General features: G+C 42.8%; 2 protein-coding genes across 3 annotated transcripts in view; one reads left to right on the forward strand and one right to left on the reverse strand.

The window, feature by feature from the left end:
- ABCD3 (ATP binding cassette subfamily D member 3) overlaps positions 1-11,016 on the reverse strand; it is a 43,289-nt gene extending 32,273 nt beyond the window's left edge. For both annotated transcript variants that reach the window (XM_081914191.1, XM_081914192.1), the window contains exon 1: positions 10,883-11,016. In XM_081914191.1, the coding sequence (XP_081770317.1) occupies positions 10,883-11,001 (119 nt within the window). In that variant the 5' untranslated portion in view covers positions 11,002-11,016. The remainder of the gene's footprint in view (positions 1-10,882) is intronic.
- A 9-nt stretch (positions 11,017-11,025) lies between these two features.
- The window catches only part of ARHGAP29 (Rho GTPase activating protein 29), a 110,105-nt gene continuing 101,209 nt past the window's right edge, over positions 11,026-19,921 (forward strand). Inside the window, exon 1 of the mRNA XM_081914114.1 lies at positions 11,026-11,130. The gene's annotated coding sequence lies outside the window, so the exon portion shown is untranslated. The remainder of the gene's footprint in view (positions 11,131-19,921) is intronic.

Below are 19,921 nucleotides of genomic sequence, written 5' to 3' on the forward strand. Positions count from 1 at the left end.
ATGGACCTATTAGGTCCATAAATTATCATATAGCATATATTCAACACAGAAGACAATGACAATTTGTTGTTGACAAAGGACAGCTTGACATATAAAGGGCCCCATTACCTTCAGTAGTTTAGGGCCTCATCAAACCTAAATCCGGCCCTGCCCACAACCTACGCTCCCAAACTCTGACCTACATTGAACACCAACTCTACACCAACTCTACACTGAGATCCCCAACAGCACCCCTAAAACACTGCTCCACACTGAAACTCATATACATCCTGCAACACACTGAAGCCCACCACATACCACCCTAGCAACACAGGGCTCAGTTGCTTCATAAAGTAATACAGGACCAGTACTATGTGGGACCATCTCTGCTGGCCCCAGACACTCCATCTTCTCCATCTAAATTTGGGCATGGGTGCATGCAGCGCAAGCTATAAGCATTTGTGACACTGCGCAACATCACTGCTGATCAGAGGCTATGTCTGTTAAGACAGGTGACCCAAAGTGTTGAGGGTTCCCAAAGTCCCAAGGGTCTCCTTCAACTAATCCTTCCCAGAGATTGGAAGCAAGGTGGCAAGATGTTCCCAAAGCACTTTCCCAGGACTGTTTGTGCAGGTGGTATCGGGTCACTCTCTCTGTTACCATAGTTCTCCCCTCCCTTCTCTTCTTGGAAAGTTCCTGGGAGAGGAAGAAGGATTAAAAAAGTGGAGGCATTTCCTCTCCTTTTCCTACAAATTCCACCCTAGTTGCTATAGCCAGGTAGAAATTAGAACCCTGAGTGCCAGTGGCTGGACTGGTAGGGGGGCAATGAGACACTGCATTTGATACCAGTGTTGATACAGGAAGCTGCCTATGTATGATTCCAGGTTTCCACAAAATGAAGCATGTTCATTTTTAAAAAAAACAAGAACCCCAAAACATTTCATTTCTGTTTCTGGCACTGGCCGTTGCAATTTGTTATACAGTTCTTTTTAGCAATTTTTTATATTAAGGAAACACAATTTTCGTTCTACGATAGCCAATGTACACCTTTGGCTGCTCCACCACATTTCCTTTTCCATCTGTGTAGCATACCAAGTACAGGAATCAAAGTGCAAAGGTAATGTAATAAGGTAATACATTACCTTTTACCTAGAAGAGCTTTCTTCTGCCAGCAGGCAAATGAGTGTACAGATTTATGCATCAGAACAGTACACACAAGACACTTGCCCACAACTGCAAATTCCTTCAACACTTTCTTCTGGGAATATTTTGTCCCTGTTGGGTACTTACTACTCTCCAAAAACCTCTTTTGTGATGCTTCTAAAACACTTTAAAAAGCTAGGAAAACAATGTGCTAAAATACACAAACCACTGTAAGAAGGACTGTGAGCCAGCTAAAGAAAAACCTTAAGTCAATTGACTGAATTTAGTCAATGGATAAAATCTCAATAAATTTACGTACAACAAAAATAGTTCTAAATAAAAGCAAAGCTTTCTTTTTCAGTGATTTGCGCATGTCCACAACAAACACATTTTTTCTCATACATGAAGGAATGGCTCTTTCAAGACAGCACTTGGCACCTGCAGTTCTTATAAGTACTTGAATTAAGAATTGACTGGGAGCGCATTTTTAGTTGATCAACCTGTTCTGAATCATTGATTCTAACTGATTAATGAAAAAGCTGCAGTCCTGACTATAATAACTTGACTCTCACCCCAATTGTATTATCTTCCCCTTTTTCCTGTTCTCTCTTTGTATTCCACTGCACAATACAACCTTTGGGCTACAGAGCCGCACATTTATGCAACATTAAGCCACAGGAGCGAACAGTAGGCCTTTGTGCAAGTTATGTTCTAAGACCTCTGTGCTAGTCAAGTCTCATGATATTCTTTTGGGAGAGACTGTGAAAGGAAGAAAATGCAGGAGTGCTTTTCAGCACTACAAAGAATCTAGCTACTAGCCCAGAAAAAATGGTGACTGAGAGTGGATGCTGAGGCCAAACAACAGGGGAGACCACAGTCGCCTTCATGGCCTGCAGGTATACTTCCCCAAAGAACCTGACTGCAAGAAAGAGAATGCTAGACTAGATGGACCTTGGGACTGCATCCACTAAGCCAAACCATGACTAGTGCAAATGTACGGGGTTTGTAGGGAGGCGATTGCAATCACTTTGCTTCTCTCCAGTCCTCTTAGCTTACATTGACTGAATGCGTGATAAAAAATAAATAAATTCCTGGATCATGGTTAACTCTCTCCTCCTTAACCACGAGCAGTAGCTGAAGTTTGCTTTTTAGTGGCAGGTAGTGATTGAGGAGAGAGCTTAACCACAGTCCCAGGTTTGCACAACATGCAAAGCCAAACCTTGGCTTAGCAATCAAAGTGTTACTATTAGTTTATAAAGCCCTTAACAACTTGGGACAGTTTTACCTACGAGATTGCCCCACCCTACATCTGATCATGCAACTGCTTTGATTGGTGGAACGGGCACTACTGCAGGTGCTACACAGCACCCGTTCTGCATTTGTAAGAACTCAATTGTTTAGTACAGTGCTGTGGCACCCTGGGGTGCCTTGAATGATGGGCAGGGGTGCCACAGGCAACCCTAGCCTCTGTCTCTCTTTCCTTCCCTCCCTCCTCTGATGCCCTTGCATCTCTGCCTCCAAAAGGCTTGCACAGCTGTTTGTTGCAGCAGCCCTAGCTACAAGCTCCACAGGCAAATGGTAAGCTGGGCTGGCCAGGGGGTGCTGGTTGCCAGGAGCTGAAGCAGCCTCGGAGTAAGCAAGCAAACGGGCAAGCGACCACAGCCAGAGAAACCAGAGGTGGCAGCAGCGGCTGCCCAGAGGTCTCCCAAGGACAGGGGAGGGGAGAGGAGGCTGAGGGAGCACTCCACAAGGAAGGGTATTCAAGAAAGGGTGAGAGACTGCCAGTTGTGCAGTAAAGGGGTGACATAACTGGGCTCCCAAGCCGCACAGGGGTGACTCAGAAAGAATTTAGTTGTCAAGGGAGCCGTGGACTCAAAAAGGTTGAAAACCTCTGGTTTAGTGTGACAGCACCTGCACTTTGTAACTCCCTGCCTATTGATACCAATAAGTGACAATCACTGCACTCTTTTCAGTGCCTGCCTACCCAGAGGCTGAGAACATTGATGTCATTTTAATATATTTTAGTATTTAACTTTTGTATGTTTTAAAGGAGGGTTGCAATTTCCCCCCGATTTTCCTGTTTGACCTTTCATAAAGCACTTTGAGGGTTTTCTTACAATCAAACGGTGCATAAATTTTATGAAATAAATAAAATGAGTTGAGCTGACCCAAAAGGACTAGAATGCGAGTTCTGCTCCAGAAGCCAGCACACACATGCAGTCCAAGTCAGCCATGGTTTGCATTACCACATTGTGCAAGCCAAGCCATAGTCTGACCTAGTTGGACACTTTTTATGTTCTTTTGAGAGAAGTGGAATGTGACCATCACTTAAAAAAGAAAAAAGCCAGAGTCTTCAAGGTGTCAGCTAAGGCCTAAGCTTACTGATAGCAGACAAGACGTGAACTCTCCCTTTCACTGACTCAGTTTTCATATGCCTTAAGGAAGAAGGAAGTCTCACGCCATTCCACAAATCATCTGAAGTATTTGCCAAAATCCTTTGTCACAGGTACCCAGTTAGAACGGTTCTAGGGTTACCATACAACCATAAGCTCAACAACACCCCAAAACTTTTGTGTCCGGATTATTTTCACTTTTTGAAATATGACAGTCCTAAACAGTTCGATCTTTACACGGAACATCTAGCACTAATGCAGGCATGGGAAAACTTTTTCAGCTGAAGGGCCAAATTCCCGCATAAAACCCTTCCGGGGGGAATGGCTTTGACTCTTACCTTTGTATAGTAGGTTACAATCCAGACACACAAAAGTCAGGTTTACCCGCACATACACGCTTCATTCAGGCAAGCAATGGATAGTATGGATAGTTCAAGGACACATTCCAGTTCAAGGACCATCACTCAAGGAGGGTGTGAAGGCAGTGAGGGGGTTATGGCCATGGAAGAGGGTGCATGCCCCAGGGAGAGATCATGGCCTAGGGAGGGTCCTGAGGGCCAGACACACAACCCTGAGGCTCCCCACCCCTTTTCTAGTGAAATGAAAGACCCAATGGCTTCAGAAACATGCAACCTGCAAACATTCAAGGACATATACAATGCAATGCTACTATTTACAGGCTGGTCACAACATTATTGCTCAGGTTGTCTGTCCTCAACTTTCACCTTGTTCCCCCAACGCCATTGGGGCAAAGAGTAAAGTTTATTGAATGACTCATGTTCACCAATATCAAACTTCCTACACTGTAATAACCAAGCAAAATTCCTTTCAGTAGGGGAAAGGTCAATATGCTTGCTTGAGTTTGCATCACCATTTTAACACCCACGGAACTCGGCAATCATGATCAAACTCTTGTCAGGAGAGTTTTTAATACAGACTATAAAGCCCTTAACAATAAATTGCACAACATTCTAATCAAAGTCAAAACATTGCAAACAAATTAGAACAGGTGTCCTAATGTAGGCACCTACAAATCTTTTCACCAGTAACAAGTGCCTCTTTCCTCCAGCTAGAAGGACAACAAACAACACACATCCTTTCCTCTCAAGCTGTTTCTTATCTTCTTCAAGGGAGAGAAGATCCCACAAGTCTCTTTAAACCTTTGTGTCAGGTAAACAAAAATTTAGTGTTATGGGCAGCCATTGTATGATAGCCCTTCTGCTGCAGAAAAGGTGTTTGCTTTCTAACCCTGAATCCAGATCAATAATTTGTAGTTAGTGTGGTAGGGGTACTAAAGGCTATGGGAGAGATCCCTAGCATTAGATTTGACAACTTGGGTCCATTATTATTTTGACTGGAAATAGCCATTTTCTATATAAGAACTGACACTCAGCAGTTCGTTTTCACTATTTATGGCTCACAATATACCGATTCTTATTTCTTTAAGATGGACACACACACAAACACACTCGACTTGGGCTGCTCCTTTAATTCTAAATTATATACCACACAATCCCCAAATAAAAATTGATATCCATAATTTCTTACAAAACTTACCCATTATCTTCACTAACTCATGATAAGAAAACCTTTTAGTTAGTCCCATCTCCCTTGAAGAAATTGACTGTTATTAAAAAAATTAATACCACATAAAGGCTCAGGACCTGATGGCTTCACTTCCAAGTTTTATAAACAATTCAAAGAAACATTATTACATTATGGGCTGCCTATTTAACAACCTAATGAGAAGGGAACCCCTCCCCAAAACATGGTACCACTCCAAGATTGCAACTATCCTAAAACCATTTGAAAACCAGCAGAAGGTAGAATCTTTTTGGCCAATCTCTGATTAACCAGGATTACAAAATCTTTACATCAGTGCTAGTCAACAGGATTGATATATTTTTGCACAAATAGCCCCAGACCAAGCTGGTTTTGTCCCCCATTGAAACATCAATGAACCAATCAGAAAACTTTTAAACATAATCAAATGTGGTATGGACAACTTCCCCACTGGTAGTCATGGCTTTGGACATTCTCAAGGCCTTTGACTGCCTAGAATGGGACTACTTGCTGGCAGTTCTATCTAAATTGCAATTGACCCGAAATTTATACACATTTTGAAACAAATACACTCTGCATCTTCTGCCACAGTAAGAATAAACACACACACAGCTTTACTGCAGTCCATAGACACAAAACACACAGTACAACAATAGTATATGTCAATAGTATAAGCAATATAAATTCATCCCTGGTAAGGATTTGACAGGTAACAAAGAAAGGCTGTTTACCCTCTACCTTTTTGTTCATCCTAGCTTTAGAACCATTAGCTATATGCCTCTGAATACCACCAGACATTAAGAGAGTCCAAACTGAAAAACTAAACTGCATGATCGGGCTATTTGCTGATTATTTAATTATTATGACCCACCTGACCTCTTGAACACGGGAGCAGCCATACTTCAAGATCTTAACAACTTTGCAACACTAACAGGCCTGCAGGTTAACTTCTCAAAATTGGAAGCTTTATGCTTCAATGTACCACCTAAGATGCAAAAAGCATTCACAGAACACACAGGCATTAGACCAGGGGTAGGCAACCTAAGGCCCGTGGGCCGGATGCGGCCAAATCACCTTCTCAATCAGGCCCGCGGACAGTCTGGGAATCAGTGTGTTTTTACACAAGTAGAATGTGTCCTTTTATTTAAAATGCATCTCTGGGTTATTTGTGGGGCCTGCCTGGTGTTTTTATATGAGTAGAATGTGTGCTTTTATTTAAAATGCATCTCTGGGTTATTTGTGGGGCATAGGAATTTATTCAATTTTCCCCCCAAAATATAGTCCGGCCCACCACATGATCTGAGGGATGGTGGACCGGCCCACAACTGAAAAAGGTTGCTGACCCCTGCATTAGACTCTGTCACACAACGCTTAGCTATTTAGGAAAAATTGCAACAAGAAACCTTAGTAGACTGTATTAACAAAACAACCCCCCGCATGCAGACAATTCTTCAAAATTTGAAAAAAAATAGAGCAACACCCATTTTACCCTCAGAAACAGCAATGGTAAAAACGATGATCCTACCAAAACTGTGATTTCTATTCCAATGACTCCCACTTTGGATCCCACTCAACCAGATATGAAGTTGGCAGAAAAAAATAAATTCATTTATTTTTTCCTGCAAAGGACTCAAAATAAATGCCAAACTCCTGTACCTCCCCCACAGTGGAAGGAGGCTGTGGTATCCCAAACCTGAAACTATATTTTATTGCTAACCAAGTAAGACATGCCATCCACTTTATTTTAGATGATACCTCAAAACAATGGGTCCAATTAGAAACCGAACTAATTAAGGGAATTCCAACCTCCGCTTTTCCCTCCTTTGTTTTTGTTTAAACCAATTCACAAACCAAGGACTTATACACTGACCACTAATAATGAACCATACGTTGCAGATATTACTGCAAATTTATTATGCTATTTTTGTGATATACAAATGGCATGAGAATATTTGGTCTATTTATTCTTCCTACGTTTATTATTTTTGTTCCTATGTTCCTTGTTTATGAAACCCAATTAAATGTTATTTAATAATAATAGTAAGAATAGTTTGTTAGCTTCTAAAAGCAGAAGAGTCCCAGTTACCGAAGAGAGGATGTAAACAAGTATATGGCAACCTACTTTGGACTTTGTATTACAACATCTGATTGCATGTTATTTCAGTTTGGCACTTAAATCAGCTTGGCAAACTGGCTCTGGTGTAGAAATAAGATTATTTTATTCAAGCAAATGTTCATATAAGTAAACACTACTTGCAAATGGGAGGTAATGGGACTATTTTTATACTATACCAGGACATACAAGGTTACCATATGGCATTTACAAAGAATATAGATATGTTTCTGCTTCTACAGGTGAGACAAGAAAGTTTAAACGTATGAGTTCAAAAGTTAACTTTTTCATGGACTTGCAGAGTGCTTCATCAAGCTTACTACATCTGCCACAGTTTTCAATATTCTTATTTGTTTATTTCATAAAATCTATACGCTGCTTGATTATGAAAAAAACCCCTCAAATATAAATAAATAAAATACCGTACTTAAAAACATACGAAAGTTAAAATACTAAAACAGATTAAAATCACCACAACTTTATAGGCATCTAGGTAGGCTTATCTAAACAAGAATGTTTTTAGCAGGTGCTGAAAAGAGTACAGTGAAGACACCTGCTTGATCTAAATAGGCAGGGAGTTCCAAAGTGTTAAGTGCTGCCAGACTAAACAACTGAGTTCTTACAAATGTGGAACAGGTAGTATGTGGCATCTGTAGTAGTGCCAATTCTGCCAATCAAAGCAGTTGATTGGGCCCATGTTGGGTAAGACAATCTCCTAAGCTGCTCCCAAGTTTCAAAGGGCTTTATATACTAATAGGAACACACTGAACTTGGCCCAGTAGCAAATTGGCCACCAGTGCAGATCTCCGAGTACAGATGTTATATGCTGATAAGGCCACACTCCTGTCAGCAGTTGTGCCGCAGCATTCTGCACTAACTGCAGCCTTCTGATCAAGTGCAAGGGAAGCCCCACACAGAGCACATTGCAGTAATCCAGTCTTGAAGTAACCAACTACAGTGGTACCTTGGGTTAAGTACTTAATTCGTTCCGGAGGTCCGTTCTTAACCTGGAACTGTTCTTAACCTGAAGCACCACTTTAGCTAATGGGGCCTCCTGCTGCTGCCGCACCGCTGGAGCACGATTTCTGTTCTCATCCTGAAGCAAAGTTCTTAACCCGAGGTACTATTTCTGGGTTAGTGGAGTCTGTAACCTGAAGCGTATGTAACCCGAGGTACCATTGTACTGTGTAAATTTCTGGGCAGAAATTATGTCACTTCATTGATATATATTAACACTTATTACGGTCTAGGCACTCAAATCTTAAATAGTAATACTATCTTCATAACAAGTCCACAATTCATTGTTTTGCATCCCACACTTGTCTGTTTAATCATACATGCACATACACAGTAAGGTATCTTACATTAGTCATACCCAGAGTAGACCCATTAAAGTCAACGGACAAGTCAATAATAATGATAATATTAATTTTATTAATAATTATTTATATCCCACCCATTCATTTCAGTGGGTCTACTCTGAGTATGATGAACATTGGACATCACTCATAAGTTTATTATCATTTGAAATACTTATAATCAATAATGAAGCAAACATGATAAGCATTGGGCAGTGAGCAAAACACATCCCTGCTGCAACACTGTGCCAGTAATTTTGCCACTCCTGGCATATGTTGTATCTCAGTTGTAACAATGCACACCAGCATCCAAAAAGGCGTTATCATCTTCTAAAATAATTTACTGTTACAATGCTATCCCCTTCTTAGGACCACTGTCTACAGGAAATTTGTTTTTAGACATGATGTCCTAGACACATGGACATCAGTTTTTTTGCATATCATGGGATGCACCAGGGGGCAGGGATGGGGGAATGCTTAAGGTCTTAAGTGTTTCACTTTCAAAAGATGGCTACTATTGTATTTTAACATTGGATAAAATATTGTTCATAGCATATAAATATATAATACTTCTCTTCAAACATTGCCTTATGGACTTATGTACCTCAAGGCAACATAGTATTGTGCAGAATATAAAATGTATAATGACATAAAAGCATTTTGAACTATAATAAAATTGATCATTGCCCAATAGTTACGAAACTTTTGCATCAATTGCATCCAACCTTTCTCCCAGGCTTTGACAGTCTACAATAACGTTTGTTATTATTTTGTTGTCAAAACTTTCTGTGTCTATAGGGGCTGTCTTCTGTTTTGTTTTGTGGTATAATATATTGTGTCTTTAACAATGTTGTAAGTTACTTGGAGATCGTTGGATAACAAGTGACAATAAGAAAGAAAGAAAGGAGTGACACAAACATGATCTAGATACGAGTGAGTTTATCTTTTAGATCTATCACTCTGATTATACACACGTGCAACTTTGAAACCAAATGAAAAGTATTTTATAAATATCACTGCCCAAACTATTATCTTATTATCCCTGCTATGACAGCTGCCAGCCTGCATACCATATATAAATATTAGTCTTTGTTTATCCCAAGCTGCATTTTTTTTCAAGCATTTAGGATATCTCCTAAGCTGAATACATCTGTCAAGTCATTCTTCAGAATATTCATAAGGGAATTAAAATCCAGAATCACGGGTCCCCGTCCCCCCTTTGAACTCATGCACGCTTACACATTGTCTTTACTTTCTGCACACACACGACTTGTGCTTCTGCAACTTTCTCTTTGGGAAATCTTGCCCTGGGCAATTTAGATAAATGAAATTACAGGGGGAAAATCCAGAGCTACCTGTGCTTTATGAAGGCTAACTAACAAGTGCCCATAAGGAAATGCACATGCCTCTTTAAAGAACCCAGGTGACAGTGCTTCAGCAATTAGTACTATCTTACTGTCACATTTTGTGCAGTGCAATGGCAAGGAATTCAAAGCTTCAGCCCTCAGATTGACCCAGCTTGCCAGTTGCTGTCACAGTAACCAAAGCAGTGCATGTGAAGATATTCTGGCACTCTAAAATGCTATGTAAACACCAATTATTAATATTACGTTCTCCTATAAGCTAATCTCTCAGGTGTTTGAACGCAGCCAAGGGTCTGGTGTGCCACTAGATATCATGGGCTACAACTTCCAGCACCCACGACCCTTGTCTGCGCCGGCCGGGAATGATGGGTGTCAGGAGCCCAACAACATCTGGTACCTATCCCAGATAAGAGACACAGCATCATTAAGATAACTCAAGCTGGGGGGGGGAGCTGTTGCACAGCACCTATTTTGCAGGTCTACCTGCCGCAACAGGTGTGCCACCGGACCCTCGATACCTGTGCAACAGGTGCAATGTGCGTAAGGTGTGCCATTTCTAACCATCCCCGAGAAAGGAAGAGCCACATGCTTTCCCGGGTTGAAACCAGGTAAAAGGGTGTCAAGGTAACAAAGAGGCCAGAGAAAGACTTCGGAGCCCCTGGGCAAAGCAACAGGGATCAAGGCACAGTGCGGCTCTGATTCGGTCGATATGGAATAGTTTCTGAATGTTCCCTAAAAATGCCACGCCTACGGAGTCTCTGCAAGGCTCACTCTGGAGTCTCCCTTTGTTTCCCACCCCCTCTCGACCTTAAATCACCCCCTCGACTACCGGGGGGCACTTTATTCACCCCACCCCTTCCTTTTATCCTGTCGGCGGAGGAGACAGCCGGGATCTTACTCTCTCGGCTGCCCCCTACACACCCCCCACACCCAAAGCCCCCGGCCTCCCATGAATCGCCCCCGACTGACCCGTGCAGGGCGGCCGCCTTCCTCCGCTTGCTGAGCAGGCAGAGCACCGCGCAAGCGGCGGCGGTGGCGCCGGCCATGGTGGAGTAGCGCGCGGTGAGGAACTTGCTGTAGGCGGCCATGGCGGCGGCGGAGGCGACGGCGAGCGCAGCCCGAGAAGCAGCAGCGGCAGCGGCTGACCGGGGAAGAGGCTCGCCGCAGCGCGGAGGATGCCGGGGGGAAAGAAAGAGGCGGCGCCTGTCAGCTGAGGGGTAAGGCCGCAGCGGCTGAGGCCCTGCCCTCGCTCTCACTCCTCTCCAGGCCCGCCTCAGGCCCGACTCCTCCTCACACCACCTTGGTTGGTTGGAGGCGAGCAAGAGGCGCCCGGCCTGGTTAAGCGCAACGACGGCAAGCGGCCTCTGAGGGAATAAGAGCGCTTGCGCTGGGGCCTGGCTAGTCAAGCTCGGTCGCCGCTACTCAGGCCGTTATAGACGCGTCGTGTGTTGTACGAAGGGTGTTAGTTTTTAAAACCCCCCCCCATTATTTTAGTGAAGTGGGTTCTTTTTTTTAGTGAAGCGGATTCTCTCCACGCAACGGCGGAGAACTCCATTGTTTTGTGTGTGGGTTTTTTTACTACAACTCCCGGCAGACCCAGCGAGAATGGCCAGTGGTGGGGCATGACGGGAGTTGTAGTCGCAACAGCTGGAAGACTTGCAAGTTTCCACCTTCCCAGGGTTTATGGTGCGAGGTTGGAACTTCAGAGGTTATGGGCGAGGAAAATGCCCATTGTTGTGTGACAGGTGGATTTGTGTGTATGGATGCCTTTTATATTGCGCAGGCACATACATCTTTACCATGTGTCTTTACACTTGCACCTTCCTGTGGCATCCCTATGAAGACAAATACTGTACAGTACTGTAGTTAAAACAAAAAAAATCCTTCCTTCAAGGAATTTTTTTTGTTTTGACTATGGCAGACCAACACGGCTACCTATCTGTAACTAGTACTGTAGTTGTTATCTTCCATTTGGAAAGCTGTATATGTATCCTGTTTCCCCCCTCCCACCCCAGACACATTATACCTACAGCTTACAGTTGCACAACAAAATAGGCTCATTTAAGGTTAAATAAGAGATTCAACTTGTTCTACAGGTTTCTCTTCTTTCTTCATGTTTGCAGTCTTGCAAAATGAATAACTGGGCTAGTTAGTCTTTCTTGTTTAGCAGGAAAGGCAGTTCCAAGGCTCCCAAGAATTTGAAAGGTAACTGTAGTTGCTGAAGCCCCCGCTCATTTCATTTTATTTCACTTTTAATTTGTACACCACCTTTCTATATTGCTATAAACAAGGCAGTTGAGAAGCTGAAAAAACAACAAAATATACAACAAAGATCACACATCTTATAACAATACAAATAGGTCAAAATTGAAAATGTGACATTAAAATAAGCAATTTATATCAAATTAGGTAATATGCAGATCATGGCCACTGGTCCCATCACCTCCTGGCAAATAGAAGGGGAAGAAATGGAGGCAGTAAGAGATTTTACTTTCTTGGGCTCCATGATCACTGCAGATGGTGACAGCAGTCACAAAATTAAAAGACGCCTGCTTCTTGGGAGAAAAGCAATGACAAACCTAGACAGCATCTTAAAAAGTAGAGACATCACCTTGCCAACAAAGGTCCGTATAGTAAAAGCTATGGTTTTCCCAGTAGTGATGTATGGAAGTGAGAGCTGGACCATAAAGAAGGCTGATCGTCGAAGAATTGATGCTTTTGAATTATGGTGCTGGAGGAGACTCTTGAGAGTCCCATGGACTGCAAGAAGATCAAACGTATCCATTCTTAAGGAAATCAGCCCTGAGTGCTCACTAGAAGGACAGATCATGAAGCTGAGGCTCCAATACTTTGGCCACCTCATGAGAAGAAAAGATCAGGAAAAGACCCTGATGTTGGGAAAGATGGAGGGCACAAGGAGAAGGGGACGACAGAGGATGAGATGGTTGTATGGTGTTCTTGAAGCTACCAGCATGAGTTTGATCAAACTGCGGGAGGCAGTGGAGGACAGAAGTGCTTGGCATGCTCTGGTCCATGGGGTCATGAAGAGTCAGACACGACTAAACGACTAAACAACAACAAAGGTAATATGCAATAATCCATTAGAATATAATAGCACACAATAATATTAACTCTAAGAATATCAGCGAATAATAATTAAACAGAAAATCACTCCCAACAGTTTCAGTGAACCATTACTAAACTATGAGCAATAAAAATAACAGCAAAATCACAATACGTAAAATATCACAATACATTTAAAAATCATGTTAAAATACCATACTGAGTAACAAGATAACTTACAAAATAATTTAAATTTTTTTAAAAATCTGAACTCCCCAGCCACTTCTGCTGCTCTTAAACATGGCTTGGGAGAGGCTGTTGCTCAGTTAGTCTCAGTTAAGAGTGTGGGAGGGTCTTTTTCCCTTCTTCACACTACTGTAACTGAGGGAGCTGGCAGGATGCTAGGACGGTTGTAACTTAAAGTGAGATAGTAGCAAGCTGTTATGACTAGTCACATCTCCCAGCCTCTCTTGGATTGTTGTGCTATTTGGTTTTAGTTGTTGGCTTTAATGCAAGTCACTTTGAGTTGTCTTGTAAGAAAAGGAACTAACAAATTCAATAAAGTGATGCCTCCTTTTTTAGAACTGTAGTCCTTAAAGGGCCAGCCCTCTAGCTGCAGACAGGGCCTTCTGCTCGTGTGGTATAGTGGTTAAGAGTGGTAGACTCGTAATCTGGTGAACTGGGTTTGGGGCCCGCTCCTCCACCTGCAGCTGCTGGGTGACCTTGGGCCAGTCACACTTCTCTGAAGTCTCTCAGCCTCACTCACCTCACAGAGTGTTTGTTGTAGGGGAGGAAGGGAAAGGAGATTGTTACCCGTTAGACTCCTTAGGGTAGTGATAAAGCGGGATATCAAATCCAAACTACTACTACTACTACTATTCTTCTTCTTCTTCTTCTTCTTCTTCTTCTTCTTCTTCTTCTTCTTCTTCTTCTTCTTCCAGGCATCCTGCCTGGTGCTCTCCCTATGCTGTTGGAGGTAGGCCTGGAGGCACTCAGTTCCTTGGGTCAAGGAGAAAGTGGACTCAATGAAATCTGATGCCTGCTAGCTTCCCTAAACAGATGTCTTCTAAAAGTCTGGTAGTTGTTTTTCTCTTTGACATCTGGTGGGAGGGCGTTCCACAGGGCGGGTACCACTACCGAGAAGGCCCTCTGCCTGGTTCCCTGTAACTTGGCTTCTCGCAGCAGGGGAACCTCCAGAAGGCCCTCAGCACTGGACCTTCATGTCCGGGCAGAACAATGGGGGTGGAGACGCTCCTTCAGGTATACTGAACAGAGGTTGTTTAGGGCTTTAAAGGTCATGAGTTCATGAGCAAAAAAGATGGCTGAGTTTTTCAACTACCTAAAACAGCTCTTCAGGATGATAACATGGACACAGTGCTGGAAGAGAAGCAAATGTATTCAGTGCCAGCAATGCCAATAAAAGGAATTAAGTATTTACTCCCAGCTCCTGCCAACCTAGCAGTTTGGAAGTACATCAAAGTGGACTGCTCCAGCGGGAAGGTAAACTGCATTTCCATGTGCTGCTCTGGTTTCGCCAGAAGCCTCTTCGTCATTCTGGCCACATGACCTGGAAAAACTGTCTGTGGAAGCGGACAAACGCTGGCTCCCTCGGCCTGTAAAGCGAGATGAGCACCGCAACCTCAGAGTTGTCTGCAACTGGACTTAATTGTCAGGGGTGTTTTATCTTTACCTATCATTAGTTTTTGATCACAACCTCTTCATCAATAAAACCAGAGATCTGCCTTTATGTTAGTCAGTGAAAGATGGAAAAGTAATTAAGTATTGTACACCCAAGAATCCAAGACTTGGTAGTGTGAAAGTTGATTAACATTTCCTGTATGAATCAAACATTTCTGTTTACAGCGTATTTTCTTCATACTTAGGTTGCTCAAGACTTTCTTCCATAGACATAATTGTTAGGAGTTGTCCATCTTTCGTGTTTTGACTTGCCGCTTAAATATTCTTTTTATTACAGAAACTTCAGAGTGTTAACTGAACTATAGATTTGTGTCTATTGTTTAGAGTGTATTCAAGCCCCAAGGCAAGATTTAAGCACCATTTTTGCAATGTTGCCATTTTAGAAAACAGGCATTGTCGCATTCACTATTCTAGCTACTGCAAGTTGAGTAAAGTTATGGGAAATGTCCTTGGTGGCAACAAAAATGGAGTTACAGACTCCTACTTTTGAGGACCACACACAACAACTTCACATTTCCTCACCCTGTGTTTTTTTTTATAGAAAAATAAGATGAAACTATGGCTCGAGACCTTCCTAACTAGGAAGGGAAGCTTCTTAATAACATTCCCTTGCAAGTGATAAGGAAGCATGATTTGCCATTGCATCTGAATGCAGCTGTGCTTTTGCAATACTGTCTATGATTTAATCATACACATGCTATCAGATTATAGCCGAGGTTGGGCGTTCCATTTACCTGTGTGTAAAGAAATGTGCAAATGAGTGTGAGCGCACGCTGCCAACCTTTGCGCCCTCTGGGGCATTGCCCTTCATCTTGTAATATTGAGGATGTAGTTCTGGAGAAGGGCAAGTTCTCTACTCATGGAGGCTTCTCACATCATTTAGAGCTTTGCACAGGATTTGCCCTGAAACTGGTAGAGGGCTGTAAACATAACCAAAGGCAATGTGCCAGAGGAGGCAGGATATTATTATTATATACTGTGTTTTTTCTATATTTATGTGATAAATAAATAAAAGACATGCAGGGCTCTGAGTAAAGGAGACTGAAGCAGAAAAGGTGGCGGGGGGGGGGGCAATCAAGGAAAGTGAGAACCAGGATTATCATAACTACTAGAGTAGTGTTGACTTCCTGCAAGGGTCCCTAACCCCTGTGGGCCTGTGGGTGCATTTTGAAATCTGTCATGGGCACCACAAAATACCCATTTAGCAGAAGAAAAACTGAACACCCCCTGAACAACAAAGCAATGGAAAAATTCAAGCAAATTCCCAAAATAAATGAGCTTTCAAAACCACATTTACAAATAAAAATTGGGTGGAATAGGAGGTCTTGGTGGGTATCATGAGAAAGTCTTTGTGCCATGCTTGGGAACCCAGGATTTCCACATGAAGCCTCCAGAAAGGGGAGGTAATGCTCATTTGGAACCCAGTAATGCTAGAGTGAGCCATAACCTGCTGAGGAAGGAGACACTCCCAGCAAATTAAGGTCAAGCCATCTGTAGGCGGTCTGCTATTGCAAAAAAGAAAATGCTTTTGTGTGGGCAGAGCCTGGGACAGAAAATGTGCAGCACATCATGTGGGGACTTGTAGTACAGTTTAATAATATCTAAGTTGAAACGATGCTGATACCGTATTGGGGGACATGGTAACAAATGAACGTTGTTGGTTTTTTTAAAAAAAATTATTGAATGAATTTATGTTACAAAAAAAATACAACCATACTACCATTAAATATAATTAAGAAATAAAAATTACATACATCAATATTTAGTTTATTTGTTATTTACTGTCTTATTTCCTCCCAAACATTCCATACAAAAACACACATATATGCAGACACCTACACACCCAAACACAAAATGGTAATAATGAAAGTAAATTCCCCCCCCCTTTTAGCTTCCAAAATCTTTTTTCAACTTTTACTTCCTGTCAAGTCCCTTAGCATATATTTTATCTTACAATCGAATGTACACAGAACAATAAACATTTCTATATAAATTTACCCATATATTCTGAAAACATAATAAATCCTTAACAGTTGTCCACCTCCTTTTAGTTCCTTTATCACTCGAATGCTGGCACGGAGCATTCTGGCATGTATTTTTGAACATATCTTCTATAACCATCCCATTTTTCTGCAAATTTTTGCTTTGAGTTTCCTCTGAGTTTGCTAGTCAATTGAGCCGTCTCCACCAATTCCTGTAATTTGATTTGCCAATCTGTTATTTTTGGAGCCTTGTGATCTTTCCATCCCTTGGCCACAAGTAGACGAGCTGCTGCCATTGCATACAAGAATACCTCTCTTAGTTTTTTGGGATCTCTTTATCTAAAATACTTAATAGAAATGCCTCCGTTTTTTTAGTAAAGGTTATCCCCATCATCTTTTTTAATTCATCGTATATTCCCCCTCAAATCTTAATCTTTTCACACATTCACCACATGTGGATCATGTCACTGTTATTTCCTCCACATCTCCAACAAGCACCCGACAAATTTTTATACATTCTTGATAATCTGGAAGGAGTGACCTATGAGCCGTTTTCATCGTGGTCTCTCATATTATAAAGGTAAAGGTAAAGGGACCCCTGACCATTAGGTCCAGTCGTGACCGACTCTGGGGTTGCGGCACTCATCTCGCTTTATTGGCCGAGGGAGCCGGCGTACAGCTTTTGGGTCATGTGGCCAGCATGACTAAGCTGCTTCTGGTGAACCAGAGCAGCGCATGGAAACGCCGTTTACCTTCCCACCAGAGTGGTACCTAGTTATCTACTTGCACTTTGACGTGCTTTCGAACTGCTAGGTTGGCAGGAGCAGGGACCGAGCAACGGGAGCTCACCCCGTCATGGGGATTCGAACCACCAACCTTCTGATTGGCAAGTCCTAGGCTCTGTGGTTAAACCCACAGCACCACCCATGTCCTCTCTTATATTATAGCTGGCTGTATATTTCAAATTTACATTCCATAAGTTTTTCCAATCTTTTAGCATAATTGGACGGCCCATATCTTGGGCCTGCAACAAATGAATGTTAATGATCCTAAATTTACTTCCCCTTTCTGATAATTGCCATTCCTGTTTACCTATGCATGTTTAACCTGGCCTGTGCAGTATTGCTCCATCCCAGTGTCTAGGAGACCTGTATGAAACTTGCATTTCTGCTAAACTGACATAGCATTCTGCAGTTAGCCTGAGGTCCTGTGCCTCTTTCATGTGAACAAGCCTTCTGACAGGTTTCCCACAGGGAGCGTATTAATTTTGTCTTCTGATTAATCCCTGGAGCCGGTTCAAGATGTTGGTAGTGCTTTGTAAGAGTTACATCTTAGTTGCTGTATCTCTTGGTCTTTGAGTAATAACACTCGTGGGAGAATAATTTTTAGTGAGTGGAAAGGGTTTAAAAGCCAGGCAAATAGAAGTGGAGTAAAGAATATTAGAATCATCCATGAAGTACAATAAGAAAATATAGAAAATTCAAGAGGAGGGGCATGCCATGAGCATCAGGGAAGGCACAAAGTTTTAGCTGCCAGCTTCATTTTGGAAGTTGAGGCGAGGGTGAGTCAAGCTCCATAAGATAATTATGGCAGGCAAGTATTTTGCTGCAGGAGACACCTCTTCATTCTTAATTCTTATGCACATAGAGAAAATGACCTTCATGCACACAATTTTCAGAAGTCTTCCATATCTTCCCTTTGTAGGGCATCCTTTAAGAAAGGAGGATGAGCACTATGCAAACCCATGTTTTACATCACATAATTTTTTTCCTATCACCAACCAGCTCAATGGGTTGTTGTTTTTTACATGCTGACCTGGTGTGCACTGAGAGATTGGTGTAAATAAATAATCCATTTTAACCATGCTAAACAATTTGGATTCCCTTCTCTCCCCTATTCCAACATGCCCATCTGGAAATGACTGTTGCATTGCACCAAGGCAACATGGAAGGGATAGAAACAGGTTACATTGCAGAAGGCTGACATTCAGCAAGGGTCAAAATAAGGAAGACAAGATAAGAGCGACTGTGGGTGTTGGACCAACAGTGGTCCATGAGTATCATTCAGGTGGTCCACAGTATGCTTGTAAAAATATAGTTAAAAACCATACAGCATCTAGCACAGTGCATTAAAATTGCTACAATGGGCAGAAAAATCCACCAAGACCCTTAGCATTTTTCAGGTGGTCCATGGAGTAGCAAGTTTGGGAAGCACTGTGTTAGTGCTTCATAATGTATTGTGAAGTTTAAATGTTGGGTGTATGGGGTGTTAGGGGAGCGGTAGTACCTCTGATGTGGGATACGTTGTGCTCCTTCTGGGGTAGTTTGTCCACCTTTGGTCCCTGCGCTGCAATCACCTCTCACCTGTGGATCTTAGAAGCTGTCAGCATGAGACAGCGACCATAACTTGGGAAATGGCTTCGACTGGCTGACTAAACCAGGTGAGGGTAGCAGACGGGTCTCAAATCTTTGGTGAGCCATGAATTTGCCCTGCAGACAAAGACAGGCTCTGGTGGATTGAGCGAATGAGACCAATAGTGGGTCCAACAGTCAAGAAAGCGGTTAGTGCAAGTGCTGTAGAGGGAAGTGAGGGGCAGATGGGACTCATCAACCTGCAGAAGAGAAGGAAAACTCTGATCCTAAACCTCTGTTGCCTTGTGGGATATATTTGAGAGAAGAAAGGGCTAAGGAGTAAACCCTACATAAATCTGGAGTAGAGTCCCTAAGATGGTTGGATGGTACCTTGTATGCCTCCTTCTGGCAACTCCTGCAGCCAAGCTGGTGCCAAACGTATTGCTCTGTTTTGGGACCACTTCAGTGAGGCCAAAGGGGGAGGGTCTTGTCATCTGGGCAGCCCAGGACCACCATACACACTGCATAGCAGTGGTATGCAGTCAGTGGGCTAGGGGGACTGGACTAGTCCCCTAAATGTTTCCAGTAAATTAGAGTATTAAAGACTGGTGCCTCCTTCCTAAATCCTGGGAAGCTTCTGCCCAGCTTAGGGAGGGAGGCACGATGCTCCAACAGGATCCAAGAGCCCTTCCGCCACATTCCCAAAGCCCACCCAGCTTTGGGAAGAAGGTAGCAGGGCTCCAGCATCCTGTCAGAAGTCTTGTGCCTCCTTCCCAAAGCCCGGGATGCTTCTGCCCAGATTAGGGAGGGAGGCACAATGCCCACACATGGGATGCTGGGCCCCTCCCAAGCTGGCGCCTCTGGCCCTAACTGTTTCCCTACAAAAGATTTCACCACACACCGCTGCACAGGCT

This window comes from Podarcis melisellensis (assembly GCF_964234715.1).
Source record: "Podarcis melisellensis genome assembly, chromosome: 6".
In the NCBI taxonomy this organism is placed as follows: Eukaryota; Metazoa; Chordata; class Lepidosauria; order Squamata; family Lacertidae; genus Podarcis; species Podarcis melisellensis.